General features: G+C 51.3%; 4 protein-coding genes across 4 annotated transcripts; 3 read left to right on the top strand and 1 right to left on the bottom strand.

The window, feature by feature from the left end:
• Nucleotides 1-108: 108 nt before the first annotated feature.
• On the bottom strand, nucleotides 109-1,671 carry BO79DRAFT_186813 (uncharacterized protein; the record flags this gene model as incomplete). The annotated part of the gene is made up of 2 exons (XM_025680496.1): nucleotides 109-750; nucleotides 826-1,671. 2 exons carry the CDS (start codon nucleotides 1,669-1,671, stop codon nucleotides 109-111), a joined length of 1,488 nt encoding a protein of 495 aa, XP_025544792.1.
• Nucleotides 1,672-1,976: 305 nt separating this feature from the next.
• BO79DRAFT_284425 (short-chain dehydrogenase) lies at nucleotides 1,977-2,951 on the top strand (the record flags this gene model as incomplete). The annotated part of the gene is made up of 1 exon (XM_025688246.1): nucleotides 1,977-2,951. One exon carries the CDS (start codon nucleotides 1,977-1,979, stop codon nucleotides 2,949-2,951), a length of 975 nt encoding a protein of 324 aa, XP_025544791.1.
• Nucleotides 2,952-3,704: 753 nt separating this feature from the next.
• BO79DRAFT_224398 (amino acid transporter) lies at nucleotides 3,705-5,464 on the top strand (the record flags this gene model as incomplete). Its single annotated transcript, XM_025683671.1, has 5 exons — nucleotides 3,705-3,906; nucleotides 3,963-4,130; nucleotides 4,197-4,546; nucleotides 4,613-5,329; nucleotides 5,408-5,464. 5 exons carry the CDS (start codon nucleotides 3,705-3,707, stop codon nucleotides 5,462-5,464), a joined length of 1,494 nt encoding a protein of 497 aa, XP_025544790.1.
• Nucleotides 5,465-6,212: 748 nt separating this feature from the next.
• On the top strand, nucleotides 6,213-11,645 carry BO79DRAFT_242501 (GTP-Rho binding exocyst subunit SEC3). The gene is made up of 4 exons (XM_025685216.1): nucleotides 6,213-6,670; nucleotides 6,746-9,039; nucleotides 9,114-10,231; nucleotides 10,287-11,645. Exons 1-4 carry the CDS (start codon nucleotides 6,472-6,474, stop codon nucleotides 11,203-11,205), a joined length of 4,530 nt encoding a protein of 1,509 aa, XP_025544789.1. The 5' UTR covers nucleotides 6,213-6,471; the 3' UTR covers nucleotides 11,206-11,645.
• The last annotated feature ends 1,593 nt before the right edge of the window (nucleotides 11,646-13,238 follow it).

The following is a 13,238-nucleotide window of genomic DNA, read 5'->3' as shown; positions in this document are numbered from 1 at the left end:
GCTCCTCAGCGGCTCATCCTGTGAACGGTATAATCCGCTGGTGGAAGTAATACCGAAACTACTACGTTGTCCGACACGGAATGCTCCCCGAATTGCCTGTAGAGATAGCTAAATCTTCTCAAGGAAATGGCCACCATCAGGTACTCCTACAACCATATACAATGGCTCCCGGATACAACTATGCCACTCCGGCTTCAAGTGTCTCTGAATGGCGCGAATTAGCATTGCCGCGCGCCCTTCGAAGTACCAGTGTCTCTCCATCTGCTTCAACAGGACACAATAGTACGCTAGCAATATAAGTGCGCCAGGGTGCCGTTGGTGGAGAAGAGCCATGTATCCTAGCGACACTTCCATGGGCCATATGCGGAGAACGTCCCAGGTAGTAAGTAGTCCGCGGTGGGCACGCACGTACGCAAATGATCGGCACAAAACAATGGCAGCCTCTTGATAAATGGCTGTCACATCTTCAGGCCAAACGAGAGTCGTCTCATTTGTATCGCCAGTGCTTTGTGTGGCGGTTGCTTTATTTGGGATCACTGACAAGAGAAGTGTCAAATATGAGGGTTCTGGGTCGTAACCCAAATCAATGTCCCAGGCCTCCGAAAGTGCTCTGACGGGTCCCTCGTTCAACTGCTCCCATACCTCACACAGCATAGAGCAACCAGCGCGGAGAAAGTATAGCCAGTTGCAAAGAATGCTATCAGGCTCGGTGCCTTCGCCATCATTCCGATCCACCAGAAGCAACGAGTCCTCGCTCAAGTTTGAGACTGAGCACCCAGGTTGATCAGCGGCAAAAGAATATACCACTAGCAGATATGCAAATACCAGAATGGCATGGCAATTGTCCGCCGTAGGATGCTTGATAGCGTACCGAAACTGCGGGAGAGCAATGCCCTGATGGTGGTAGGCTCTTAGAAGAAATGCCTTTTCCTGGTCCGCATGCCCAGAGCTCATGTGTGCTCTGTGCAAGCTTGTGCAGGCTAGCAGGCCATGCAGAAGGAACACATTCTGATGTGCTAGCCCCGGGACAATCGAGCTCCATATCTTATCTGTTTCTTCGTTGGTGGCGAAACTATGGTATGTGTGTTGAAGGTAGTGGTCCAGAAGGGCAGAATCCATGGAGTCCAGGCCTGCGTGGAGCTTTTCTCCTAATAGCTCTGGTGTGAGTGGCACGAAGACAGAGTACGGCAAATCATTATTCGACTTTGCGCCCACAGAAGTGAAATACCGTAGGTGATTGCCACGGAAGAAAGTCTGCAGGGGAACCGGACGCCAGTCTGTGGTCCAATCGCCTTTTCGTCCATGCACAGTCCTCCAGTGGGACTGCATGCGCTTGTTAGAAGCACATAGATACATGCAGCCAGCTGCCTGGCATCGAAGACCGGGCTCGACCGGTAGGTGTGGGACCGGAAACTGATCAGCACCACTGGGAGGTACGACGTCGTTTGGCTCTCTAAGGCACAAGCTGGCAACGTAATGAGAATACTTCCGCCGGCGGCCACGGAGGATTCGATGAATCTCTTTCAGATGACGCAAGATCCCATGTGGCTGGACGGCATATCGGCAGGTACTGCAAATGACAACCTCGTAATCCGGAAGATAGTGCAGCAGCTGGGACGGGTCAGGGTCATCCGGCTGAGACGGAGATACAATGTTTGCATCCAAGCCCATCTCGGCCACAGCTGTCACGAGAAACTAGCATGGAACGGCAGCGTCGATTTTCTCTGGATCCTTTCATTGACAGCCTTCTTATAGATGACTGGCCGGCCCAGATTGGCGCCTCGAGATATCGACGGTGCCGTTCCCGCTATTCCCGAAGCGGAACATTGCTGCCTCATCCAACCCTAGAAGGATCATAGTTCTAATGGCGTGAATTGCATATCTCCGTTCCTAAAACCGAGATATTGGGACATAAATATGGCTTCAGCCCGCCTTGTCACGAAAAGAGACCAAATTCATCCCTGCTATCCACAATCATGTCCTATTCACGCAGTATCCTCATCACCGGAGGTACCGCCGGTCTAGGCTACTACTGCACCATAGAACTCGCGCGCCAGTTCCCCAATTATCAAGTAATAATCGCATCTCGATCCGATTCTCAAGATGCCACCGGCTCTATCAACAAACTCCTAGGCCAAAACAACGTCAACTACCTCCGACTCGACCTCTCCGACCTATCCCAGATCCGATCCTTCGTCCAACAATGGGAAACCAACAACTACCCTCCCATCCAGTACCTCCACCTCAACGCAGGTCTACAGTTCCCCGGACCTGTCGAATACACAGTAAACGGATACGAAAAAACCTTCGCGATCAACCACATCGGCCACGCTCTATTATTCTCGCTGTTGGTCCCCCACCTCGCTCACACCGCAAGGATAGTAGTTACCTCCAGCGGCACGCACGATCCCCTACAAAAGACCGGCCTCCCCGATGCAAAGTATACCAGTGCGGAGGAGCTCGCTCACCCGACCAAAAGCACAGCCCAGAATCCCGGCCGCCAGCGTTACTCAACCAGCAAGCTTGCCAATGTTCTTTGGGTGTACGCGCTGCATCGGCATCTCAATGAGTCGAAAGATGCAAGGCTTAATTCGTGGACCGTTGTTGCGTTTGATCCTGGTCTCATGCCTGGGACTGGGCTGGTCCGTGAAGCGAACCCAGTCGTGCGCTTTCTCTGGCATGTGATTCTCCCTCGCGTCATTCCGCTTCTGCGTGTGTTGCTGGGAACACCGAATATCAAGTCGCCGCAGGTGTCGGGGGCTACGTTGGCTTGGCTGGCCAGTGGTAAGGAGAATTCGTCGAGTAGTGGGGTTTATTATGAGGGGAGGGAGCAGATCTGTTCGAGTGAGGAGAGTAATGATTTGAGCAAGCAGGATGACTTGTGGGATTGGACTGTAAGGAATGTTGCCTCTACGAAAGAAGAAGTCGCGCGGTTCTCGTTGACGGATTAGTCTATATGTGTGTTGGGCTTGGTTTGTCTTCTAGTTTCACTATTGGTGTTGGGGTTGTAATCTGATACTTGCTTCTCGGATCTCAGTGTCTACGCTTTGACTATTCCAATAAATCTTTCCTCTTATATTACCCTTACTATGAACGTAATTTGACTGGATTCCATTCAATCAACACTAAGGTACATCGATGTAATGTGCGACAATGCGAAGTTAATTTCACCACACAGTACACGTGCGCTAGACGGTAAGCTCCGAGGTGCGACTTCGGAGATTTTCTATTCCCGCGTGAAGACAATGACCAAAATCTTTAGGAACTCCGTGTTATAAGGAACTAGTGGAGGCTTATCTTCAGTCTGTTTGCGGTTCCCAATAAGGGAATAGGGAATACGCAGGCAAAGTAAGCTGCATGCCTGTCCGTGCGACGAACCCAAACGTAATACATTAAACACGTCAATCATTGCCACATTCTGTTCAAAGATCTTTACTGTGATGTGCAGGCAGTTTCAATGCTTCGAACATAATAACCTCCGTTTTGTTCGTTAGCAGGTGGACAACTGCCTCTGCAGTTCGGGTTGCGTACCACGGGTAAGTGCATTACCTGTAACTAGTCATTATTCTAACTTAAACTGAACCTTATATGTATACTTACGATCTATTTAGTCATGTGGTGTTCCTTAGGTTCTGCCTATATCATGACACGAAAGATGTCTTTGCTGATTCTTCTCCATTGGGGTTCAGAACGCAGCTGCCGAGATGTCTGATATCGAGAGCCCTGGCACTGCCCGTGCCGAACTTCCTCGTCAATTCTCTTTTTTGTCAACCTTGGCCTTGGGATACAGCATTACCAACTCATGGGCTGGTTACGCGGGTATCCTATCGATACCTTTGGTGATGGGAGGGAGCCCAACGGCTTTCTTTGGCCTTGTTGTTGCTTCGATAGCTTGTTGTTTTATCAGTAAGCACGTCCTGCCTTATTCATGAGAAAGGCATTAATATCCTGTCCGTCCATAGCTGCTGGCCTTGCGGAGTTGGCGTCTGCATTTGCCACTAGCGGAGGGCCATTCCATTTTGCTTTCATGGCTTCGGCGCCCAAGCACCGTGCCGTGGTTTCCTTCGTTGTTGGCTGGTTGACTATGATATCCTGGTGCACGGTGTCTACATCTAATGGAATAGTCTGTGGTAAGTCGTCCCTCCTTCTTTCGCATAATTCTTCTAGGTATGATCTGTGAATAATCTGTTGAGAAGCACAAATGATCAGTGGTCTGGTGACTGTCCACCATCCAAGCTTCACAGAAGCTGCCTGGCGAATCTATCTCATATATCTTCTAATCGTTCTCCTCTCAACAATGGTTGTGTGTTTTTTGCCTCGTGTTGTTCCCTTAATAGAAGACTCTATCCTCACCTTCAGCTTGCTCACCTTCAGCGCCAGTTTCATAACTGTGTTAGCAATGCAAGGTCACAAACAGTCCGCGCACACTGTATTCTTTGCCTATGAAAATCATACAGGCTGGAGTGACGGGACGGCCTTCATGATAGGAGCTGGGACTTGCATGTACGCATACATAACAGTCGATAGTATTACCCATATAGCCGATGTGAGTTTTTCTACTGCCATGTGGCTGCGTTCTTCAGCTCGCTGTTAACGGTTGGTCATCAAAAAGGAAGTCCCAGAGCCAGGTCGCAATATCCCCCTGGCGATGATGTCTACCGTGCTGACTGGCATGGTAACCTGTATTCCATACTCAATAACCATTCTTTTCTGCACAACCGATATTAATGCCGTTGCGTCTTCTTCAATACCCATCTATACGGCTTACTTACAAGCAACATCCAGTTCACCCGTGGCCACACTTTTCACTGCATCGGTTATATTCTTCTATTGCGCAGCCGAATTTTCTTGTATACTGACAGCGGGACGACTTGCATACACGTTCGCCCGAGCCGGTGGTCTTCCCTACTCGTCATTCTTCGTTAAGATCACGAACGAGATGCCGCTGAACGCCACACTGGGTTGTTGTGTGTTCATCTGTCTATACGGGCTGATATACATTGGCTCAGCATCAGCATTCAACAGCCTTATATCGATAGTCATTATTGCACTTAACATATGCTATGTTATCCCGCAAGGAATCGTGCTGCTTCGTGGACGTGAAGCCGTGCTTTCGAGAAGAGCTTTCTCACTGGGAAAGTATTTCGGACCCTTCTGCAATGCAGTTGCTGTTCTCTGGGTGGCAGTCATATTGGTGTTCTTTTGTCTTCCTCTTAAATTACCGACCACGGTACACGACATGAATTATGTGAGTGTAGTACTCGCAGGGTTCGTTGCTCTGATTGCTCTTGGGTGGTGGGGAGGAAAGAGGAGGACGTTCACCGGGCCGGTATGTGCTCCATTGTTCCTTCCCCATTCATGTAGTGGGCTAATTCCGCTGACAATCTACTTTGTTGCTCAACCATAGGTCATTGAATTTCCTCATGGCGGACAGACTGGGATAGCACGAGTTCCTGATGAGTGAAATAGAGTAAATGAGCTGTGTAAGGGAGACTGTACAATACCAGCCTGTTGTTAGAGAATCAATTTATATGACAAATTTGAAGTGATATCTGATCTCCTGTACTTGCTATAATCAATATAGTAGTAGCTATGATTTTTTTCTCACCCCCAGTTGCACAAGAAGTTAGTATTAGTTTATAGTAAGCTCAAGGTTCCAATAAACCGAATCAGCCTATCGTGCGCAAATTTAGACGTTAGTATGTTAGATACCTATATACGAGGCGCTTTTATAGTCAGTACTGCGGCTGGGTAATTCTCCCAATTGATTTCCCAAGACGAGAAGTGAGGTTAAACTGGACCCAAAATAATTGGACTCGGCCACCCTGCATGACAGTTAGACAGTTGCTTATGCACAGGCAACCGGAGTGGATCGTGCCCGCTTAATGCAAACGCCTCTATGTGCTTACATAATTATGTTGTACGAGCTCAAAAGTTGTCGGATGGCATATAGGGGATCTACTCAGGAGCAACCTCTGTAACTCACCTAATTGCAGAACTACTGTCAATAATCCTAGCATACAGCTAGCCCTCCTTTTCGCATCATCGACCCTAATGAGGAGTGTGTCTACAATTGCATCGTAACCACTGCCACCTCCGCCGAGACTAAAGTTCCGTGCCGTATCCGCAGCCGCCAGCCCATGCTCTCACACCCTCCCAAGTTAACGGTAGCTTAGTGGCTAAGGAATGACCTAATCCCACCTCTCTGGTTCCCTCCTCCTCCTCCACCTTCCGTCGGTTTTGAAACTCGTTTCTGCGCCAAATCGTGTATGGCGTCGCCTTCTACCGATCTACTTGCTTTTTGAATGAATCACGATCTTGCTCGTTGGAGCCTATCGATTGACTGACCATCCCAGTCCTCGCCCACGGCGCGCGCCCCGTGTGATCCCTGCCCCCGTCTTCCCGATCATGTCCATTTGATCCCCGAACACCTCCTGAGTGATCCAGGCTTTCGGAGATCGATTAGCAACCATGAGTAGTCGTGACCGCATGCGGGGTCCCCCGCCCGGCGAGATGCCCCCTCAAAGAGATCCTCGTCGAGCTGGTGATAGTCGCAATGGCGGTAACGCCGGCCCCGGGGATGCCTCGATGTCGAGGGCCGAGAAATTCGAGGATGAGAAGCGGCGGATCATTCATAGCTGTTTTGGCAAGAAAGACAGCGATGGCTCGTGTATGAACATTTCTCTCGCGCTCCTCTCCTAAAAAGGTGTCCGGTTGACTTATTTCCCTTACTCCTTCCTTTTAGTGGTCGAGTCCTACATAACACATGTCCGCATTTTGGAAGATGCGGCATACCCGTCCACCCCCGCTCCACCCAATTCGCCGCCCGAGAACAAGAAACCTCGTGTGATCATTGTCGCTGTGAGACGGTCAGGAAGAGTGCGCATGCACAAGGCGCGCGAGAACAATGATGGCTCGTTCTCTATCGGCAAGACATGGATGTTGGATGACCTCTCCTCCATCCAGTCTTACAACGCCTTGGTCCCGAGCACGCCGTTAGAACAACAACACAAGCAGTGGGCTGCCAATGTTGGATTCATCGTCACTGTTGGAAAGCCTTATTACTGGCATGCACGGACCTCCAAAGAGAAGGATTTTTTCATAGGCAGCCTCGTTAAGATCTACAGAAAATACACTGGCGGCAAGGTACCGACCCTGATCGGCTTCGATGAGCGTGAACGACAGCTGCTTGCTGGTGCATCAGCTGCAGGTCCGCCAGCTCCGAAAGGCCCTCCTCCTGGTCCTCCGCGTCCCGATGTGACCCTGCCTCCCCCGCGGCCTCCCTCTTCACAAGGCAGCCGGCCTCAGTCGCCGTATTCTAGCCGTGCGCCCAGTCGCGATGGACCACGACGACCACCGCCACCACCATCTGAGGAACATGCCCTACGAGCGCAAAGAAGTCGTGATCAGATGGGGAGACCGTCTACTGGCCAGTCTGGTAAAAGCGGTACTCCTCCGTTTAGTCCGCCTCAACACGCCCCGCCAATGCCTCCTGACCAGCGCGAACAGCCACCTCCTCGTGCAGCCGAACGTCTTGCCGCGGATCCCAGAGTGCCCAAGGTGCCCATAATATCTCCCCCGGAACCGAGGAATAGGGACTATCCCTCTAGTTTGCAGGCCGCTCCTGTTGCCGGTCAGCGGGAACGGTCGAATGGCAATTTTGAAGACGCCAGGTCGGGGAGTCCCCTCCCTGACTCCCGACCACCATCCTCACGCGACGGGCGGAAAGGTCCTGAGTCCAGACCTACGCTTCGTACCCAGGATCTCCATCCCAGCCGCAGTACAGACGGTCTTCGTCCGACTACACCTGGGTCGGTTTCTGGAGAAAATCTCACTTTCATGCATAGTCCGGGTAGCAGCGTGGGCCCCAGATCGCCCTTGAGGGAGGCAGCCGAAAAGCCCATTGGCTCGCCCGCACGAGCAGAGCGACAGGAGCCTGAGCCCCCGAGCAATTCCATCAGTACCCCCGCCGTCGAGGTTCCAGCAGCACTCACGCCAGGCTCTTCAGGATTTAGCAAACCCCCACCAACCGTCGAGTCTGCTGAGGCGCCGGTGCCCACAGCTCCGACACTGCCAGATTTGACAAAGGATCCAGAGCCGATTCAGCCGATAGCAGAGACTGCTGCAGCTGCAGTACCACCGCCTCCTAGTGATCTGGAGGCCACTGAGCCTGTGGAAGAAAATGATCCCGATGCACACCGTCCTGGGCTTGGCCCGATGATCAAGAAGAAGCAGACTAAGGATGTTGCAAGCGCATTCCGCAAAGCTGCCACTGCTCATGGGGCCTTCAAGCCGAGGCCTGGTGGTGCTGGTGAGAGGCTTCTAGCAGCTGCGAAAAAGCAGAAGGCTGCCGCTGATGAGCCGGATGGGATTACCAGCGTGGTGCCTGCTCCGTTCTTGCTTCGGACTAACAGCGAGAATACGGTGACTTCTCCTGCGACACCGGAAGCAGAGACTCCCCCAGTTGTATCTTCATCCCCTGAGAAGGAGGTGCAACCGCCAGCGCCACTGGCACCGCCAGCAGCGCCAGCTGTGCAGCCTCCTGCCGAACCCCCCAGGATGGAGCCACCCGCAGTTGAAGTGACTCAACCTGCGCCCGAAGAACCTACGGTTGGTTCGACTGAGGTACTCGCAGAGCCAAGAGATACATCAAGAGCTTCTGTAAAAGTTGATACAGAAAGATCGAGATCCGTGTCTCCTTCGCCCCATGATCGTCGCCGCAGGCGTCATGAGGATAACACTATCAAGTACTGTCAAGCGCTCGGACTCAACCCTAGTGTTCTTGAAGGGCGTGGCATTGACTTTGACGATATCTTGACTGACCTAGGCTGGAACGGACGACTAGGAGACGAAAAGAAAATTGAAGATTTGGAGGCAGACATCCGCCGAGAGATTGGCCGTGTAGAGGCTACCAGCTGGCTTGGTAACCTCGAACAGCAGGAGGGCAAGATCGATCAACTTGCAAAACTTATCGACAAGACGATCGTGGAGTGTGAAGAGCTGGACAATCTCCTTACCTTGTATTCCCATGAGCTCAACGTAAGTTTGCAGGCCTTTCCTGGCCCTGTTCCATCGCCTCGGCCACTTCGGTTATATGCTAACGGGGTAAACAGACTCTCAACGATGACGTGGCCTATATCGAAACGCAATCCCAGGGTCTACAGGTGCAAACAGCCAACCAAAAATTGCTTCAGAACGAGCTACAAAACCTGCTCAAGACTCTTTCCATTTCCTCGGACGACGTTCGTGCCTTGAAGGAGTCTTCATTGAGCAATCCCGATGGCCTCCGAGATACCGAACTCGCCCTATCTACGTTGTACAAAGCGATGTTGATGATTGATTCTGACATCTGGCATAACAAGAGGCGGCTTGCCGATGCGGCTGGAGACCATGGCAGCCTGGGCGTGTATGCCGACACAGAAATCGGCCAAATGCGTGCGATCAAAGAAAAGAAGGAAGAGTATCGCACACATGCTCGTGTGTTCTTACAACGACTGAAGCAATTCATGGCTATTGCATACAAGGTTGCGGAGCAAAAGAGGATTGATGCGGCTGCCAATGGTCAAAAGGACCCCCTGAAGCTCGACAGCGAAGCCCGTGGCTACTGCCGTCGTGAATTGTGGCAGTATCATGCCGTGATCCTCTTCGCTCGGGAAGTTAGTTCCGGGGAGTGGCACGCGCTCATCAACCTGTATGAACAGCAGGCCAAACACCCTTACCAAAATGATTTCCGAGACAACAACCTGGCTTGGAAGAAGGCGGCGAGGAAGCCTAGTGGAGAGGAGCAGGAACTCCTTTTTACTCACCAAGAGAAGGAGAAGGAGTCTGAAGGAATCACCATGGCAGCGCGCAAACTCACAGTGCGACGAGGCAAGACCATTAGAGCTGCAGCAGGTCTCAGGCTTCCCTCAGGGGAAAAGCAACATGGCAAGCTGGAGCCATTCGAAGCTTTTGGAGGGACGCTTCAAGAGACCCTGCATATGATCTCGGAAGAGCAGAATTTTATCGTCTACTTCTTCCATCTTAACTCGCTTTCGACGGTCGACTTTCCAGACCTGGTTATGTCAGGCGCTCCGGATGAGCGCAGGATACCCAGTTTCGGCTCCAAACAGCTGCACGATCCTGACCGAGCGATGGCCAAGAAAGTTGAGCAGATCATGGACGAACTTTTCGCGTTTTGGCCGACCGATATGCAAAACCTTGTGGACTGGGCCATCAGAGCTGACCCACTGTAAGTTGACTCCTGTGCGCTTGTCAAAAGACTACAGACTGACTTTATCATGTAGACAAGGAATTGGAATATTGCTGGCCATTGAGAAGGCTATTTCCGAGTTTGATGACACCAACCAGGACTTTATTATCCACTCTCTTCAAAAACTCCATTCCCGGTTGCTTGGCCTCTTCAATCGGTTTGTCGACGAGCAGATTCGAGGCATCGAGGAGACCAAGGTCAAGGTGAACAAGCGTAAAGGAGTGATCTCATTTATGCGTGTCTTCCCCCACTTCTCCACGGCCGTGGAGAACATGCTTTCGCAAGAGTTCTACGACATCCGCGTCAACGTAAACGAAGCCTACGATCGCATCAACCGCGCCATGTGGGAGTCGCTCAAGTTCATCGCCAAGGAGGCGCCGGGCCAACCCACGGGAGCGGCTGCGACTTCGGGAGACCCGGAAGATAAGGAAATCTTAAATTACCACATTCTCCTCATTGAGAACATGAACCACTACATCGAGGAGGTCGATGTCCGGAGCCTCCCCGTCCTGGAGCGGTGGCGCGATCGGGCGCACCAAGACATGCAGGAGCATATGAAACTCTACCTCGACTCCATCATTCACCGACCACTGGGCAAGCTGCTAGAGTTTATTGAGTCAGTGGAGAATCTAGTGGCGACGGGCATCAACCCCGCCGATATTGCCAGCCGACCTAGCCACTCCCGATCGGTGGCGAAGAAGGTGTTGGCGACATACGATGCCAAGGAAATTCGGCGAGGGATTGAAATGTTGAAGAAGCGGGTCGAGAAGCATTTCGGTGACGCGGACGACCCCGGCCTGAGTCGGAGCTTGGTGTTGAAGGTACTCCGGGAGTGCGAGGGTCGGTATGGGGAAGCGTACGATCGGACCCGGCGCGTTGTTGATGCGGTGTACGAAGGCCAGTTGGAGCTCGAATGGCGCAAGGAGGACGCCATTGCCATGTTCCAGAGGTGAAGAGCGGTGTCTCTTTCCTTGTCTGACTCGTGTGGCCAGAGTCCCTTTCAGGGTCTATCCCCGCATCATGACGACCGCCTATCATAGGCAAGGTTGTCAGGATGAAGTGGATATGATAGGATTTTTGTTCTTTTTTGCGCATCATAAGACGGGCGCATGGGTTGGATATTTGCATTTTTCTCTGTGTTCTTCACTTCTTGCTTTCTGTCTTAAGTACCTATACCAGTTGATGTATCTATAGCCCGTGATCAATGAAGGGGAGGAAGGTAATTGGTAACCTGACTGCTAAGGTCGCACTGCATTTGCTCTGGTGGGACGAAAGAGTAAACGACGTTGAGAGGGGAACGGGAAGCAGCGTTAGGAAGATTTCGATCCAGCGCGGGCGCTGTACCGAATCTCAAGTGAGGCGATAGAATGGAAAGAGAACTCCATTGCATATGAAGGGATGGTCCATAAGATTGGCATCTATAATATTGGGGGATAACCAGAGCGTGGAGTAACGTTAGCTAGCTAGTCTACTCTACATCATTGTAGGGAGTAATGATGAACGATGAAGGAACCGATACTGGCAACCGGCAGATCATCACCCAAGAGGGACAGAGAAACGCCTCTCAAAAAAGAAAAGCGAGGGAGACCAATTTAGCGGCCCAGCCGGATAGACCAGTCAGCGGGCAGATGCTCCGACTCCATCTCAAACCTTTTTTAGTACTTATCTAGTTGTTAGTTTAGTTGGGTTTTATAGCCCTGGATTCAGGGGGACCACGCGCTGGGTCTGTGCTGGATGTAATAACATGTCAGCCTGGCTCCGTGCCTAGCTAACTAATTAGTATCTACTTTGTAACAAGTAATCAGAGGGTTGATCATCTAAATATAAGATAGATAATAAGAGAAGCGTTAAGACAACTATCTATTGACGGTCGGGGCCGGTCTGGACACATGGACAGGTCCCAAGTACGTATAAGTCTTACTTACTATCTAGTCTAAGTATATCCCACAGCTATTGGAAAGTTCACGGACCGCAATGGTGGAAGGAAGGGCGGATTGTCTCCCCTTGCTTTTGCTCTTCCTCTGACGGGATGGACGTTCCTAGAAAAAAAAAAGAAAAAAAAAAAAAAGAAAATAAATTCGAGGGAAGGAAACGTGCTGGTGAAACTTGGATACACGCAGCCTCCTCTCCACTTTCACTGGCTTGCACTCAATCGGTCGGAAATGGACCCATGGATGAGTTGGAATAGTGTGCCAGATTCGTTTGCTGGATGGACCAGGCACAAGCACCAATGTTGGACACAACCACCAAAAGGAGGGCGCGGGATATGTGGAATATACAGTCGTTAGTATCAGACAAGCTCAATTTCAATTTTCTCTGGACCTACCGATGGTTGAGAAGTATGAGATCAGTAATGATGAGGCCAATATAACGATCAATTAAAGTTAATCAACCTGCTCGGGGAATCGCTAGTCGAGTTACCCTTGAAGCAATGTTCTAGCCTCAGGCTGTACTCCCTCTCCGCCTCCCGCCCCGATCCTCAGGCTCTCCTGCTCAATGGAAAGCATCCCATCATCGGCCCTGTGATCATCAGTCCTCTTCTTCTTCTTCTTCCTCTCTCCCTCTCCTTCTTTTCTGTGGCTCTTACTATCGTCCCTCTTCTCCCACGCACTCAATTTCATCTCTCCTCTTCCCCCCCCCCCTTCCTTTCTACCCTCCCTCTCCTACATTCCCTTTTAGCTTTGGGTAAGCTCCCTCTTCTTCCTCTCCCCTCCTCCTTTAAACCCCCCTCCCTTCGTTTCATCTGTGTGCCTTCTCCACAGTTCCTGCCAAGTGAACAACTCCCTCGGCTCCACTCCCATTCCACTGCTAGGGGGCATGCCACCAAAATTGTTGGAGGCCTGAAGCTGGAGGGAATCAATTTACTGGTGCTCTCCTCGTCTCGGTTCTTACTTTAGCTACGGTCACTAGTACCTTCACTAAAGAATCCGCTGGCCCCAATTGCAGCGGTGTTCCGGTCACTGAGACCCTTTGCGACACCCGCTCC

Source organism: Aspergillus costaricaensis (genome assembly GCF_003184835.1).
Source record: "Aspergillus costaricaensis CBS 115574 unplaced genomic scaffold BO79scaffold_2, whole genome shotgun sequence".
NCBI classification, from domain to species: Eukaryota; Fungi; Ascomycota; class Eurotiomycetes; order Eurotiales; family Aspergillaceae; genus Aspergillus; species Aspergillus costaricensis.
This window is presented reverse-complemented; position numbering and strand designations above follow the sequence as displayed.

Coding starts and splice junctions, on each gene's coding strand:
- BO79DRAFT_242501 (XM_025685216.1), top strand. CDS start 6,472: ATGAGTAGTCGTGACCGCATGCGGGGTCCCCCGCCCGGCGAGATGCCC. Junction 6,671..6,745: donor GAAAGACAGCGATGGCTCGT/GTATGAACATTT, acceptor CCTTCCTTTTAG/TGGTCGAGTCCTACATAACA. Junction 10,232..10,286: donor GCCATCAGAGCTGACCCACT/GTAAGTTGACTC, acceptor TTTATCATGTAG/ACAAGGAATTGGAATATTGC.